Source organism: Microplitis demolitor, chromosome 4 (genome assembly GCF_026212275.2).
Source record: "Microplitis demolitor isolate Queensland-Clemson2020A chromosome 4, iyMicDemo2.1a, whole genome shotgun sequence".
Taxonomy (NCBI): Eukaryota; Metazoa; Arthropoda; class Insecta; order Hymenoptera; family Braconidae; genus Microplitis; species Microplitis demolitor.
The window spans coordinates 4,407,154-4,424,733 of record NC_068548.1 but is presented as its reverse complement, the minus strand read 5'-3'; the positions used below and the strand labels follow the sequence as shown (position 1 = coordinate 4,424,733).

General features: G+C 29.2%; 2 protein-coding genes across 2 annotated transcripts; both read right to left on the bottom strand.

The window, feature by feature from the left end:
• Nucleotides 1-1,176: 1,176 nt before the first annotated feature.
• LOC103575876 (prion-like-(Q/N-rich) domain-bearing protein 25) lies at nucleotides 1,177-8,275 on the bottom strand. The gene is made up of 12 exons (XM_014442079.2): nucleotides 7,942-8,275; nucleotides 7,133-7,381; nucleotides 6,806-7,054; nucleotides 6,471-6,716; nucleotides 6,141-6,389; nucleotides 5,827-6,075; nucleotides 5,502-5,750; nucleotides 5,176-5,424; nucleotides 4,390-4,638; nucleotides 3,532-3,777; nucleotides 1,856-2,104; nucleotides 1,177-1,451 (listed from the first exon to the last, which is right to left on the bottom strand). Exons 3-12 carry the CDS (start codon nucleotides 6,873-6,875, stop codon nucleotides 1,177-1,179), a joined length of 2,331 nt encoding a protein of 776 aa, XP_014297565.1. The 5' UTR covers nucleotides 6,876-7,054; nucleotides 7,133-7,381; nucleotides 7,942-8,275.
• Nucleotides 8,276-10,191: 1,916 nt separating this feature from the next.
• On the bottom strand, nucleotides 10,192-17,580 carry LOC103575869 (neurogenic locus notch homolog protein 2). Its single transcript, XM_008555847.3, has 13 exons — nucleotides 17,373-17,580; nucleotides 17,195-17,285; nucleotides 16,688-16,936; nucleotides 16,347-16,595; nucleotides 15,467-15,715; nucleotides 15,141-15,389; nucleotides 14,589-14,837; nucleotides 14,263-14,511; nucleotides 13,939-14,187; nucleotides 13,456-13,704; nucleotides 12,535-12,783; nucleotides 11,032-11,280; nucleotides 10,192-10,953 (listed from the first exon to the last, which is right to left on the bottom strand). Exons 1-13 carry the CDS (start codon nucleotides 17,490-17,492, stop codon nucleotides 10,694-10,696), a joined length of 2,961 nt encoding a protein of 986 aa, XP_008554069.1. The 5' UTR covers nucleotides 17,493-17,580; the 3' UTR covers nucleotides 10,192-10,693.

Here is a 17,580-nt window from a genome sequence, read left to right as displayed (position 1 = left end):
TCTCAACAATATACAATATATTAATTGAACAACTGCAATTGACAATTTAAATAAAACTGTACTGAAAAGTAATTGGCTAGATTTTACGTCAAACCCAGTGTAAAAAGTACAGTTTCCCTCCCGGATTGTAGAGCATCGGCCTCATTAGGTATCCTTAGTCATATATTATTGGTCCACTCAAAATGGTGGTTGTCCTCAAGCAGCTCCTACCCTTATGGAAAAAAACTAATGAATACTCATGAACACTATTGAAAATTCATTAGCGTTGATGAGCGTTTTATTAGTGATCATTAGTACTCTGGCTATTGAATCTTACAACAAACACTATTGGATGTAATTAGTGCTGGGTAGTGATTCATTAGTACCCATTAGTACTTGGACTAATGAATCTTGCAACACTATTGGAAGTAATTAGTATTGTATTTGTGATCACTACTACTCCCAATACTGAGTTTGGCAGTACTATTAACTAATGAACACTATTGAAGAGTCATTAGTGTTGAATAGCGTTTTATTAATGATTATTGGTAGTCTGATCAGCTAAACTTACAATATTATTGAAAATGATAAGTGCTGACCAGGTTTTAGTAGTGTTTATTAGTAATCCAAATAGTCAATACTACTCTACTGTGAAATTCAAATTAATGAGATTAAACACACTAATGACATTAAAGGCACTAATGAAATTAAATGCACTAATGGCACTAAAGTATTGAACGCACTAACGATACTCAACTATTGGAGCGCGAAAAAACTAAAGCATTAGTGTTTCTTATTAGAGCTGATTAGTTTTTTCGGTAAAGGATAGTTTGCCTTCTTATAGTATAAATTAAGATGATATAGAACCTACTGAGCTGCTGCCTACAACTAAATAAGAATAGGAACGAACGGGGTTCTTGAAGAGCCCCGAGTAAGCTAAAGAAAAAACTTGCACGATCTATGACTATAGGGGTGTTTCTATGTAGACGCCCGGTTTGTATGTCGAAAATCCAAATTATCCTGTAGTATATTTTTAAAGCTACGCAATGAAAAATGACATTTAATATTTTATGTATATTTAATATATTTAAAGAAAACAACAATCATTTACATAATTCTTTATCAAGATAAATAAAATTTATGAGGCAAGATATTTATAAAATCGTGTATCACTTGTGACAACGAAATAGATGGTGCCTATTTCATTTGGTTTTCTTTATTAACCTCTAAGCACATATTATTGGAAACAGGCTTATAGTTCCGTTCACATACACACCGAAAATTATCACAAAAAGAATTTTCAATATAACACTGATCATCTTTCCAACAAATTCCACCCAAAATAGGCAAACATGCTGATATGCTTAATGCTACATTGTTTTCTCTGCAAACACACTTTTTATCTTTTGAACATTGTTCATGCCATGACTCTGCACACTCCAGTATACTATTACAAGAATATAGCAAACGGGCTAAAAAAAAGTGGTCATAAATACAATAGTTAAATTTTCTAAGTCTTTTATAAGAGAGAAGGTGGCCAAACCCTTATTCTGCGATGAAGCGTCAAAAAATTATAAAAAGGAATTATCCATTATTTCCATGTTTCTAGATCATCGATAGAACAGCAGTGTAGTCACTGGTCAGGGCAAGTTGGAATTACGATTAAAATTTACAAAGTTTTGAAAATATAAGTTCTAAGTATTGTTTGTAGGTCAATAGCAATGTAATTATATCGAATTTTGTCAAATAAATTAAAGAAAACCGATCGTAATAAAATATGTCAGCTATAGTATAATATACTTATAAAATTTTCAGAAGATCTGTATTGTCCTTCTCTACTATTTTCATTTTGTATGAATACGAAAATAATACTTACATCTTGCACATTGATTGTTAGATATTGCTGTGAAGTTTGGTTTACATTTGCACATATTTTCAAAACAATGAGCGAAATCTATATGGCATTCCTCATCACTTAGACAAGGTGAATTCAAAGAAGGCGCGCAAGTATATTCATTTAAGGCAAAATAATTATCATAACAACCACAAATTTCATCGACAGAACATTTCGAATTTTTTATATATTTACAATCCTTATCCGTTACACAAGATTTTCCTAACGGAACTTTAAAAGAATCAACAAAATTATTAAATAAAATTCATGAGAAATGAATTATTACATAAGTACTAGACTGTTTCAAATTCGGGGTCGATTTTCATTTTTTTGATGAACATTGAAAAATCGAAAGGGTATGTTAAAATAGGGTGACAGTTAAAATTTGTGCTCTTAATATTGATATTTAGAGGTGGCTATTGATAATTTTCGATTTTTCATATAGTAACATGGTAAAAAATACATAACTTCCGAAAAAATCAAGATACAAAAAATCTCTTCTCAAACATTTTGTAGCAAATTTACTGATCTACAAAAAAGGTCTTCTATGATTTTGGCATAAATTCAACCATTCACAAGATATCCGACGTTACAGTTTAATACAATTCGAAGAACTTGTTTTTGCTGGTTCTGAATTTTATACTATGTCAACTAATAAGAATTCAGAAATTCTCAAAACAGTTTTTTTATAGGAAATTAAATGCTCTACAAAAAAAGTCTCTTATCTTTTTTTGATAACTCCATTTGTTCGAAAGTTATTAGAGCTCGAAGTAAAGTTGATCTTTTTACTTTTCCGGTAGAACTATCAGACTAATTATAAAATGTCATAGAATCTTCTTTGTAGGCAATTTTATTTCCTACAAATTATCTCTGATAAATTTTTTTCAAATTCTGCATTCTCTTCAAGATATTTACATTTTAATGCCAAGCTCCTAAAAAAAGTGTTCTGATCGATTTTAAGAGCTCGACATTAATATGGAAATAACTAGAAGAGTATGCAGAATTCAAAAAAAATTTATCAGATATAATTTGTAGAAAATAAAATTGCCTACAAAGAAGATTCTATGACATTTTATGATTAGTCTGATAGTTTCACCGGAAAAAGTAAAAAGATCTCCAACTTTACTTCGAGCTCTAATAACTTTTGAACAGATGGATTTATCAGAAAATGATAAGTGACCTTTTTTGTAGAGCATTTAATTTCCTATAAAAAAAACTGTTTTGAGAATTTCTGAATTCTTATTAGTTGTCATAGTATAAAATTCAGAACCAGCAAAAACAAGTTCTTCGAATTGTATTAAACTGTAACGTCGGATATCTTGTGAATGGTTGAATTTATGCCAAAATCATAGAAGACCTTTTTTTGTAGATCAGTAAATTTGCTACAAAATGTTTAAGAAGAGATTTTTAGTATCTTGATTTTTTCGGAAGTTATGTACTTTTTACCATGTTACTACATGAAAAATCGAAAATTATCAATAGCCACCTCTAAATATCAATATTAAAAGCTCAAATTTTAACTGTCACCCTATTTTAACATACCCTTACGATTTTTCAATGTTCATCAAAAAAATAAAAATCGACCTCTAATTTGAAACAGTCTAATAAGTACACTTCACATTGATCAAATAATTTAAAAAATAGTAATATTAACATACTCAGCACACATGTATGATTGAAATTTTCCGTGTAACCAACGTTGCATTGACATTTATTTGAAACACAAACTGAATTTTTATCAATACAATCGGTGTGACTAAAACAATGACTGTTTAAAGGTGATAGACACTTTGTATTATTAAATGCAATAAAATTTTTCTTGCAAACACACATCCCATTGAAACATTTAGTATGCCTTACTCCAAAGCAATCTTCATTTCTTTGACATGATCCTCCCAAATGCTCTACAAAAAAAAATCTTCATCAAATAGTTATAAATTAATAAAATTATGAAGTATTGAGAATCAATTATGTCTGGCACATTCTAATTAAAAAGAATATCATCAATGATATATAAAGACCAAATACAACCAATATTTTATGCAAAATTATTTTTACATTGAGCTGAAAAAACGAAGTTTAAATTTTCGATGAATTAAAATATTTAATTTAAATAAGTGTAATTAACCAGTACGCGTGATTGAGGGGACAACTCTCTTGTACTCGAATGCAAGTAATAACTAAGGTTTAAGTTCGAATCTCACCGCGAGCAAATGAATTATTCTTCACAGTTGATATAATGATATAATGTATTTGTTCCTTACATCCGTCAGATTCCCATCTACCTGCAATCTTGTACATTAAGACGCGTACAATCGCGAACAAGTATAAAAAAGAGATAAGGAACGACAGCAATAATCATGATTGCACTAGTGAGACAAGATAATAAATGACCAATTAATTAATCTAATTTTTCCATTACTTTTCAAAGAAAAAGTATTTTTGTCGCCTGATACGACTAAGTTTCCACTTGTAACAAAAAAATTAATTTCGTTTTATGAATATTTTGTACTTACTTGGTACACAATTATTATAACCATCGTTGATGTAATCGGGTTTGCATTGGCATTTATCATCAATACAGATTGTATTGTTCATCATACATGTGATTGTTTCTGTGCAAGGAGTATTTAATTGTGGTGTACACATATTTCCATTTACTGCAATGTAATTCGATTTACAAACACATACATTATGTCTCGAGCAGTGTGAATTTATTATTTCGTTACAGTCATAATGACTAAAACAGACTTGATCCAATTGAGCTGAAATAAATAATATTGATAAGAATTTATGATTCAGCTGCTACAAATGGAAGTTGATAATAGAATGATTTCTTGGGAACCAACACATGTGCGAGCTTCTATAATTTCACCCCATTCAACAACTCCAATAGAATTCAATTGTAAGTTACAAAGACAGTCTAGAAAATGCTGAGTCTATTAAGTACTTTTAATTGCATGTTTTTAGAGTCTTTGGATACAATGTATTGATCTCATAGCTTCGGAGTTTCGTTTGGTGTTACCCTTTGATGGTAGAAAATCTGAAATATGACCCAACGGGCTAGCCCCGAAATTTTCCGCAGCTGTCGAGCTTAAGTGTTCTTACAATACCCCCCCCCTCCTCCTCCACACACACACACACACAGTCAGCACCCTAAAAATAGTTCCCAAGAATCTCAAAACGTTGACATCTGATGAAAACTCATTTTTTGAAAATTGAAGTGAAAACAATAACTGCCTGAATTTTGGAACAGTCTCTATTTTCTTAGCGGGAAGTTAAAAAAGAAATTAAATACTTACTTGATACACATTGTTGATTAGATTGAGGTACATGATTTTCTAAACATTGGCATCTGTTATCGTAACAATTGGAATTATAGACAAGACATTCTTTGTGCTCGTTACAATGACCTCCAATGAGAGGTAAACATACGGCACTATCAAAGTGTGAATAACCGAGTTTACAAACGCATATATTGTCATCTGAACATTCTGAGTTTGATATTTCATTACAATCTCGATCATCTCTACAAGATTGTCCTAAAAAAACTAAACAGACAATTGAATAATAAAGATTTATTATTGCTTGCAATCATTTTTTTTTCTTTTTTTTCAATTACACTTACCAAGTAAGCATTGATTATTCGACCGTCGTGAGTAACCTTTTACGCAAGTACATTTATTACTAAGACAAACCGAATTATTAGTTCTACATTCTACGTCATTAATACAAAATCCTCCTAACAATGGTGCACATGTTGTTGCATTCAGTTGGACATAATTTGAACGACAAATACATTTATCGGTATTTGAACACTTTGCAAAAGGTATGTCATGACAATCTTCATCTCGAGCACACCATTTTTCTAAAGAATCTACGATCAATAAATGAGTCAGTAGTTTATTTTACAATAATTTTTCACATAAATTTAAATGTCTTATATTCCTTACTTAATACGCATTCATTATTAGATCGCTGCGAGTAGCTAAATTTACATTTACATTTATTATCAATACAAACAGAATCATTTGTTACACATTGGATGTCACGTGTACAATGTTCATTAAGCAATGGTGCACAGTCTAAGATCTTTGTTTCAACATAATTTGTTTTACAGATACATCGATTATCTTTTGAACACTCTGCATTATTAATTAGTTTACATTCATTATCATTGACACAGGATCGGTTGAGTTCCGCTAAAAGTATCACGGCAATTGATATTAATTTTGTGACTTTTAATTTATTTTCAGCAATTACTTACTAGGTATACATTCTTCATTTAAAATGTTAATATAACCAAGTTCACAATAACATTGATTGAACCAACAATTTGAATTTTTGACACCACATTCTTCATTGGTTGAGCAATACTCACCTATTTTTAATGAACAATGTGTTTCATTGATAGCAAAGTACTTATCTTTACAACGACATTTATTTTCTTCCGAACATTCGGCAAATTTTATTCCATCACAATCAGCTGCCGTTTCACACGGTTCATTCAAGTGTTCTATAGTATTATTGAAAACATCAAATAACTTTTTTTTCCGGGATAACTCATAAAATTTTATTATTCAGCACGCATACGTACTTGGTACACATTTTGTATCTTGAAATACATAGTTCTTCTTACATTGACATTTGTAATCAATGCAAATGGAATTATCGGTCGCACACGATTCATCAGGCAAACATTGTGCGTTAAATGGTCGTCCACATATAAAACCGGTCTTAGAAAAGTAGTTATAATTACACTCACATTTATTATTATTGCATACTGTGTGGTTTATAAAATTTTGACAATACAGATCATTGTTGCAAGGCATTCCCAAGTAAGCTAGTTTTAATAATATTATGAATCTTTTAATAATTCAATAATTCGAAACAAAAAAGTTGAAAAAGATGATAATTTAAATCGAAACATACGTATTTCACAAGCAGTATTAGAATATGGTATATACTGTGTTTCACATTGACATTTATTATCAATACACATGGAATTCGTAACTCCGCACTCATACTTGCTTTCACACGGCTCTTCTAAAAGTGGTGAACATAAAATTGGGCTAGAAGCAATTGTGTTTGAGGTGCAGACACATATATTTTGTGACGAACATTTCGCAAACTTTATTTGTGCGCAAGTAGTATCATTTTTGCAGAATGCCCCTAATACCTCTATAAGTATAATAATTAAAATTTAATCAAAGTTAATTGGGTTACAAAGAATAATATTTTTCTTTCAATTATCATTACTTGGAATGCATTGGTTATTAGATTTGGGTAAATAACCATTTCTACATTTACATTCATTATCAAGACATATAGAGTTAGCAGGCGCACACTTTTCGTTTTTCCAACAAAACTCATTTAATAATGGTGCGCAGATCGTGTTATTAACTCGAATATTGTTTGGTCTACAAACACATTTTTTCGCTATGGAACATTTAGAATGCAATATGTCACTACAATCTTCATTTATTCGACACGAATCTCCCAATTCAGCTAAACAAGAAAAATTTATTTGCAAAATATAATTATAATTCATGATATGAGCTGTAATAAACGGTATCATTTTATTAATTTTTTTAACACAAAAATTATCTTATTACAACTCACTCTCAAATGATCCAAATCATTCACATTTTAAAAATAGAAGAGGTTATGGCATGCTACTCAAATGTTAAGATTCGAATAAGATGAACTGAAAATAAGATTTATTTGAACCCACTAAGATTTATTTGAGCAAAAGATATCGTATATTTGCAAATGGCAAAATGAATATTTAACTGTGAGAAAGATATAATAAATAAGTTGGGTCATGTGCTTCAAATATATGTTAAGTACTTACTACAAATGAATGATACATTTCAGTCATATTTTAAAACTGTTTAAATCAACTTTCATGTTTTATTGTATCAAATATATTTTTTTGTCATTAAGAAGTATAAAAAAAAAAAAAGCCAAAAAGAAATTGATTCATTTGGGACGAATATATATTTTTTTTTCAGCGTGGAGAAATTTTATATTATATGTCATATCTATCAATTACATCAATTACTTACGTATATTCTATTCCTTGATTACATTTCTTGATATTAAATAATAATTTTTTATTGCACTTATTAGAATTATTAACATGTAATTATTAATTCCAAATAAAAATAAAATTGTAATGAAGTTGACGTTAAAAATTCATCTATTTTAACCTCAAATTTTTTATGGGCATTTGCCATTATTATAACAACGGATCGTTACCATAGCAAAACGATTTTATGATTTCGGGATCCGTCTAGATCGCGATAATCACGATTCGATAGACCAACACTTTCCGTATACAAAGTATAACCAATCGAGAAGAGTGAATATCACGATACCGTTGAGTGGTGAGCACAATGTTTTTTTTTCCGTGTATCCTCACAGTGGATCGTCAAAATACGATCCACATCCTTATTTTAGGCATTTCATGTATCTCTGACATGACTATTGCTCAAACTCTGTATTTAGGTATACGGCAACTAAAAACGATGAAACGTATAGCCAATTAAGTTATACGGATCCTCATGCTTGCGATACAGATACCTAATATCAACGAAACTATATATCGTTACAAAGGCTATTTGTCGTATTTTTAAATTAAGTAAATGAATACTCATCCTAACCTAAATGCATATCTTTAAATTAACGATTCTATAGATTGTTAAATTAACATGTGAGTATTCTTAAATTAGGTATACGAATCGTTATTCTGACGATACGTCATTTAAGGATACATTGGATAGTCATTCTGACGATATTTTTTTCTCCGTGTATTATTTTTTTAAATTAAAGAAATAAATTACCATGTTTTATACATAGTGATTGATTTGTTTCATATACCCTTTTACATCTGAACTTTTCATCACAGCATGGATGTTGTTGATATTCGTCACACTAACAAAATTTAATAGAAATTTCATATCAAACTATTTTACAAGTTTAATGAGTATTCCCACATGAAAATACCATATATGATCAATATGGGACCATATAAGTGGCCAAAAACGATACATATTTTTTTATATATAGTATAGTAAGTTTTAATATAATTCATTATATATGTAAGTTTATAAGTTAATACATGTATTATATATATTTATAATCATATATGTAAACTTATAAGTTAGCACATGTATGTATTACATATATTGATAATTATATATGTAAATTTGTAAACTAGCACACATATATATTCTGAACACAATGTTTGAATCTTATGACAGAGAGAGAAAGACAGAAAAGAATAGATTTTATTTATTCTTATATATATGGGAAGACTTATATGGTTATATATATCGAAAAATATATAAAAATTTATAAAGTTGAATACATGGTATATATATCGTGCCATATAATGATGGATTATATATGTATTCTTCTTTGTTTCCATATATAAATAACATTTATGTTTGAATATATTGAAATTATAAGTTTTCAAATATATAAATAATATATTGAAGTTATACGGAAATATATGAAAACATATAAGAGAAAACATATATAAAAATATAATAAAATCGGCCAAAATCTATATCCAGTTCTCTATAAGATTTCATGTATTGTCACATATATATTTATATCTGTAACATATATTTTTTAATATATGTTTACTATACATGATATTTTCATGTGGGTTACTGCGTTACTTACCAGTTTATTTTCATTTGCGCATTGCGTTGAAAGTTTTCTATCTCCATTTACTGAGTACACAATAAACAATAGAGTTAAACATGTAGCTGCGCTAAATAACGGTACTGATTTTTGAATCATAATTTATTCGAAATAATCATTTAATGCTTAAAAATCTTCAAAATAAGAATCACGCTCGAATTAATATTTAACTATGAATTCGTATTGTCCATAGAAAATCTATTTGAATTATTTTTTTCTATTCAATTGCTAGTTTTATCATAATTTATTTTTATTTTTAACAATTATTTCAATAATAATATGGATTTTTTATACAGGAAGTAGAGATCAATGATCGCTCAAATTAGTTGATAATTTTTAATTGATTTATTTATAAATTATTTAATGAGCATTTATATCTGGCATTGAACATTAAAAAATACGTTGGGTTATTTTTGGAAAAATAAATAAATTTTAATTGGTTTTAACTTATAATAGTTTATTGTGTTTTTTTTTTTTTTTATTATTGATAATTCAATTAAATATAAGTCTTAATTGTACTTTTAAAGTCAAAATTATAGTTGAATAATTTAAATAGGGAAATAAATCATTGATTACCTTTTAATATGTTTGACAGAAAAAAATTAAATTTCAGGGCAGGTGGCTTTTTTTTCTAAAAAATAATTTTTTGAGAATATATTGAAATTTTTTATTTTTAACCTAAAAAAATGTCACATCCTTTAATTCAATGCATATTAAATAAACTTCTAATGATGTATCAATATCATCATTAAATAATAATTTTGACTATAAACAATTTTTATTTTTCGTGTAATGCATTTAATAGATTTTATTGTTGTTATTGGGTCAAAAAAAAATTTTATTTATCAAAACTTTTAAAGTATTCCATTTTACCCTAAATATTTCGACGAGGAAATTCATAAATTACATCAAAATCATAATTACTTCAAAACATTAAATATATCAAACGCATGATAACATGACGATTGTAAATAAACATTTTTTTTTGCAAATTTTTGAGGGGGTCCGTCCTGCCCTGTTCTCCTATACTTGTAAATTTTAAATTTGATTTTAAATATAAAGCTAAATGTTTTCATTGAAATAAATTATCATTTTTAGAAGTCATATTTAAAAATTAACAGGTACACATAAATTGTTGGAAACCCGAACGAAATCGGATGCACACACACATCGAAAATTAACACATAGAGAATTTTCAGCCTGACATTGATCATCTCTCCAGCAGTATCCATCTAAAAGTGGTAAACATATTGATCTGCTCATTGCAATATTATTTGATCTGCATATACATTTATCATCATCCGAGCATGCAGCATGCCACGGTTCAGAACAGTCACTAGAATCTTTACATGAGTGTAAAAGATGTGCTGTAGAAATAATTACACACAATCAATAAATATGTTCAATGGGTCAAAAACATTTTGTTTAATTCACATGACACTTACTTGCCATACATTGATTAGGAGAGATTGATGAAAAATTTGGTTTACATTGACATTTATTATTAACACAATGAAAACCATTTAATTTACATTGCTTATCGCTCAAACAAAATCCATTTAATATTGGTACACACAAAGATTGACTTAATGCAAATGTATTTGCGTCACAAATGCATATTTTATCTACTGAGCATATGGAATTTTTAATAAATCCACAGTCAAGATTTGTATTACATGACTTTCCTAATGTATCTTCAGAAGAGAAGTGAAAATTGAAAAAAAAAAAAAAAAAAACAATCACATTAAATAAATTAAAATAAACAATTTTTTGTGACAGACACTTGAAATGGACGACATTTAGCGCCTATAACTGGTAGCTAAAAATATTAGATGAGATACAGCTGGTAAAAAAAATACCTAATCGTTCTAATAGTGACGTCATCAGCGGATCAAAACATATTTTGTGGTTACATGTGCGATAGCGAACAACCAAAAAAATATCGAAGTAACTCAACGAGCCATCTTGTGATAAAATTTATCATCATATTAATTCGTACACTTATCGACTTCTCTCTCATTTTCAACAAATACTCAAAACAATCTTACCAAATAAATAATACTAACTGTAGTAAATTTTAAATATCTGTCACAAAAATTAATGTATGTAGCCTTCGGCTCGGGCACCAATCTTCACACCTCGTGTCTTAAACACGATCGCACTTGATAGATAAACTACTATTTCATATCACTCGCATTAATACTGAAAGTTTCAATGTTTATTATGCTAATCGAAATAAGCCAATTTCAGAACGATGCAATTTAACTGGCCGAAACTGATCATTTTCTTATTTTTAGGAGAAACTTATTAGTTTTTGCTCACTACGTTTACTTTTGACGTTATTATTTCATCCCTGTCAAAATGTCATTTTTGTCAACCTCTAAATATTTCTGTCATTCTAATAACCATCCGAACTAATAGTTATGTTTGGAAAATTAACAAAACAATGAATCCGCAAAAACAAAATTATATGAAGTCCGAAATTGAGTTCTGTTTCGGTCCATGCAATACAGGGAAATCTAGAGTTAAATAATACACTATTTGTGAGAAAAAAAATTAATTCTTGTTTAGAAATGTTACGGTTTTTAGAATAGGCACCCTGTACAGGCAGATCAACTTGTCTTATTATTTTCTACAAACAGTAACTAAACATTCTCAAACAAAAATAATTTGTAATTCTCTACGACTCTTCTGTCAATTTGATTAGTTATAATAATTTTTCATTATTCGAAGGTCAACAATAAACAAATGTAATTCTGACCGAGCTAAAATAAATTTAGTAACTGATGCAGTGAGAAAAAACTTAGCTTCCGAGCAAGGTAAGAATTGATCAGTTTCAAGACTTTAATTCAGATTTGTCTGAAATTAGCTTTTTCTGACTGACTAAACAGGCATTGAAGTTCGTAGTTTCAACACAGGTGATATGTATAAAAAATTAATTTACATACTTGATTCGCATCTATGATTGGAGTGTATTAAATAATGAGGTTTACATTGACATTTATTTCCACTACAAATAGAATTTTCAACAATGCAATTTTTATCGTCTGAACATTTACCACCTAAAAGTGGTAGACATAACATTTTATCTGACGCTATATAATCATTTTTACAAATACATTTTTTTTCGGTTGAACATCTAGCATTGGGTATTTTAATACAATCTTCATTTCGTTCACAAGATTCATCCAATCGTGCTGATAACATAAATAATTGTGTTTTCATCCAACTATATAAGGTATTGTAACGCTATGAGTGCATTGTGTTGAAATATCCTTTTCAAAAAATTCCATGTAGAATCGTACGGAAATCGATAGAAATAATTAGAGGGAAGTATGACATTAAATGAGATTCCGTGGGAATCAACATAAGAAAGCGTGGATTTTTATAGGAATCAATGTAGGAAAGTATGGGTATCGAAGTTCCTATACAGGAAATCCATAGGAAATTATGAATACCTGGATTCCCATGCAAGAAATACATATAGGAACTCGGATATCTACATTTCCATATTAGAAGTTCATATAGGAACTAGAATACCTAGATTTTCATGGAATAAATTTATGTAAAATCCGAGGTATCTGGATTTTTGCATAAAAAATATATGCGGATTATTTTAGCTACTGCCTGGATGCAAGCAGTGTGGACGGTATCCGTCACCCCCTACTAGTATAGTGTCGAACGAAACTTACTAGAAGGTTTCCCATGGGAATTCATGTAAGCATCTATAGAGGGATCTTTTAATCTATGCTGGATTCTGAAAAAATCATATGGGAATCCATTCGAAAACGCTGTGTGGGAATCTAAGCTAGATTCCTAGATGGATTTTTTTGATCGGGATATTATTTATATCGAAATTGTATACTTACTCGGTATACATTTATTATTGCCATCATTTACGTATTTCGGTTTACATTGACATTTATTATCAACACATAATGAGTTTTTTGTTATACATAAATTTTCGTCGTGACAATGTTCACCCAATATGGGTTGACACCTATTTCCTGGTGCTGCAATATAATTTGAATTACAAGCACAAAAATTATACTTTGAACAATATGAGTTCATTATTTCGCCACAATCACTATTCGTATAGCAAACTTTATCGAAATGACCTGAAATAAATAATAATGAAGATAAAAAATTTGTTGAATAATGCATAGCACTTGGGCTGTCATTATCCTTCAAACAATGTTTTTTAGCACTCATCTCCAATGCGTACTAAGCATACGCTGACGCTGCACCTACGACTCGTATTAAAAACATTGTGATTCCTGTATGAAGACTCACCTAGCTCACTGACTATGCAATGTAGTATTACTGGTACATTTAAGACTTTATATACTTACTTGATAGACATTGTTCATTAGATTGCGCTACATAATTGTCTAAGCATTGACACTTATTATTGTGACAATTAGAATTATAGACAAGACATTCTTTATGCTCTTTACAATAACCTCCTATAAGTGGTAAACATACATGTTTATCAAATGTTGAGTAACCTAATTTACAAATACATTCATTGTCATCAGAACATTTTGCATTTGATATTTTATCACAATCTCTATCATCTCTACAAGATTGCCCTAAGAAAACTAAGCAGATAGATAATTATTAAAGAGTTCTTATTGCGTACAAAAAAGTTTTCTTCTATGATTAATCACACTTACCAGGCAAACATTCATTATCCGATCGCGATGAATAACCGTCTGAGCAAGTACATTTGTTATCGAGACACGCTGAATAATCAGTTTTACATTCTGCGTCATTAGTACAAAATCCTCCCAACAGTGGTGCGCATGTTGTTGCATTCAATTGAATATAATTTGAATGACAAATACATTTATTGGCATTTGAACACTTTGCATAAAGTATATCATTGCAGTCTTCATCTAACCTACACCATTTTTCTAAATAATCTAAAATCAATAAATACATCAGTTGTTTATTTGTTCTATAAATTTTTCCATTAATTTAAATCTATTAATTTTCTTACTTAATACGCATTCATTATTAGATTTCTGCGAGTAACTAAATTTACATTGACATTTATTATTAATACAAACAGAATTATATGGCACACATTGTTCGTCATTTGTACATGTTTCATTAAGCAATGGTGCACACTCTGATGTATCTATTTTTAAGTAATTTTTTTTGCACATACATTTATTATGTTCTGAACATTCAGCATTGATAATTAATTTACAATCATCATCACTGTCGCAGTATCCATTAAGATCCGCTGAAAGTATAATGACAATTAGAATCAATTTTAACTCATAAAGTCGAAGTCCTTTATTGAAGTTCCTTTCCATCAAATTGCTAGTGCTGTAAATTTGTTACAATACATACTTTAAAACTGCGCGTATTTACCCTTACTGCGATCTTTACAAGACGAAGCCAAACCCGATAATTCTGACGCGCTATTTAAATATCTATGGCGCATTGGAACACTCATAGGGTAATAATTTTCTGAGTAAGCACGTAGAGAAGGGGAATAGGAACTTAAGACTTCGAGTGTATTAATTTTTAATTAATCACTTACTTGGTAAACATTGTTTTTCAGAAATAGCGATATAACCAAGTTTACATTGACATTCATTTTGGAAGCATTCGGAATGTTTCACAGTACATTCGCCACTGTTTAAACAAAATCCGCTTAAAGTTAATACACAATTTGTTTCATTCACAGCAAAGTATTCGTCTTTGCAACGACATATCTTATCTTCTGAACATGTTGAGAATTTGATTTCACCACAATCAGTATCCATAGAACATGGCTCATTCAAGCGTGCTGTAATTATAATTAAAATGTAGTGTTTCAATGCCGATGGTTTATTAATTTATATGGCTGTATAGAAATTCCATTACTTGGTATACACTGCAATCCCCGAAGCACATAATTACGTTTACATTGACATTGATTATCAATACAAATAGAATTTTTCGATGCACACTGTCTATTACCCGAACAACGTGCGTTTATTCCTGGTTCACATGTATTAAATTCGGTTGGATAGTAGTCATGATCACAAACACATTTGTTATCAATGCTGCATGTTGTATAGTTTATAAAATTTTGACAATAAATATCATCTTCACAAGCCATACCAATATAAGCTATGATGTAAAGTTAAAAAATATTCGATAAAACAATTCCGTAATAATTCTTAATGACTACTATATCAAAAAAATTGATGTTTACGGAGAAACTATTCTTGTTTGAAATGCTATGGTGTCATAGTAAAGCCGAAACGTTTCGGCTACCTTCGGAATTGAATTAAACGGATTGCAAAAATTACTATGATCAATGTAAAATTGGTAACGATTACATCACTACTTACTATAATCATTGTAAATTTTACTGTTGTCTTGGTAATTTTTCCATGTATTTATTTCAATTGACGTCAAGTTGCCAACATGATCTGGCTTTACCATGGCACCATATAATTTTAAAAAAGAATAATTTTTCCGCTAAGAATTATATGGGAATCCATAAAAATCCATGTAGAAAAGTATAGGTTACGTAAGAATCAGAATTTACATAGAGAAGTATGAATTCATATACATTTTCATAGTGTGGGAGCCCACGAAAACATGTGAAAAAAAATCATTCTAAATATGCTCTAAATAGTTTCAGATTTAGAATTTCACTGCTATAATCTTTTTTGGACCATTTTTCAAGCGATCTTTTTTTATATCTGCTGGATTCCCACATGGATATTTTCGATATGGTGTAAGCAATACTTACGTGATGTACATTCAGTATTAAAATGAGGTACAAATTGAAATTCACATTGACATTTATTATTGATGCACATAGAATTATCAATAGTGCAATCATAATTACTTTCACATTGATCACCTAAAAGTGGTGAACAAGAAATAGGACTTGAAGCAATTGTGTTTGATGTGCAAACACACATATTTTCTGGAGAACATTCCGCAAATTTTATCTTATTACAGACAGTATCGTTTTCACAGAATGATCCTAATATCTCTACAATAATGATAATAAAAATAAGTCAAAAAGTTCATTATAACCTAATTAATTTCAAATAATTAAAATTTTTTGTGTCTAATCATAATTACCTGGTAAGCATCGATCATTAGATAGCGGTAAGTAGCCAATATCACATTTGCATTCATTATCAATGCACAAAGAATTAGCTGGCGCACATGTTTCATTTTTCCAACAAAATTCATTCAGTAATGGAGCACAGTCTATACTATTTAGTCGAATATTATTTGATCTACAAACACATTCTTTTTTCATTGAACATTTAGCATGCAATATGTCACTACAATCTTGATTAGTTTCACACGAATCGCCCAATTTCACTAAGTTAAAACAAAAAGCAATGAAATTTAATCAAAATTTGTAATCTTTAAAAATGAGTTAGTCAAGTTTACTGCGATTTAGAGAATATGCACTGGAAACCAACTGTAAATATACCATTGGTTGAATTAGTATACTTATAGCAGGAAAAATAATGACTATTCACTGATTCGTAGAGAATTTCACTAATTTATTTTTATATATGATAATGAAGTCTAAATTTGACCATTAACTGTTAGTTAAAATTGTTAATTAGTTACCTTTTTCCATACATACAAACGTGTTTGTTAGATTTAGTCGTTTGCACGTTAAATTTTCATCACAGCATGACTGTCCATTATGGAGTTTACACTTTTAAAATTAAATAAAAATTTTATGACTACACTTTTATCAAATTTTTAATAACCATTTATTCATTTAATTTAATTCATTACTTACTGTTTCACCATGGTTCGAGCACTTTGCTTCAGTTCCTTCATTCCCGTCAACTAAATAGCCATTGAACATCATTAAAAGTAAAGTTCCACTCGATATTAAAAATAATTTTTGAATAATCATTTTGAAATTATCTTCAAATACTTAATAATTTAGAAAATTTATTTAATTATCAAAGTAATGACAAACTATAAGACTTCTTTTTATTAAA

Bases quoted from the DNA above. Each gene is read 5' to 3' on its own strand.
- LOC103575876 (XM_014442079.2), bottom strand. From the start codon at position 6,875: ATGTGTATTGATAATAAATGTCAATGTGAAACACAGTATATACCATAT. The intron at 6,717-6,805 runs GTATGTTTCGAT...TATTAAAACTAG, and splicing joins TAATACTGCTTGTGAAATAC to CTTACTTGGGAATGCCTTGC. The intron at 5,751-5,826 runs GTAAGGAATATA...TATTGATCGTAG, and splicing joins TAATAATGAATGCGTATTAA to ATTCTTTAGAAAAATGGTGT.
- LOC103575869 (XM_008555847.3), bottom strand. From the start codon at position 17,492: ATGATTATTCAAAAATTATTTTTAATATCGAGTGGAACTTTACTTTTA. The intron at 15,716-16,346 runs GTAAGTATTGCT...TTTACATCATAG, and splicing joins TAATACTGAATGTACATCAC to CTTATATTGGTATGGCTTGT. The intron at 14,512-14,588 runs GTAAGAAAATTA...TATTGATTTTAG, and splicing joins TAATAATGAATGCGTATTAA to ATTATTTAGAAAAATGGTGT.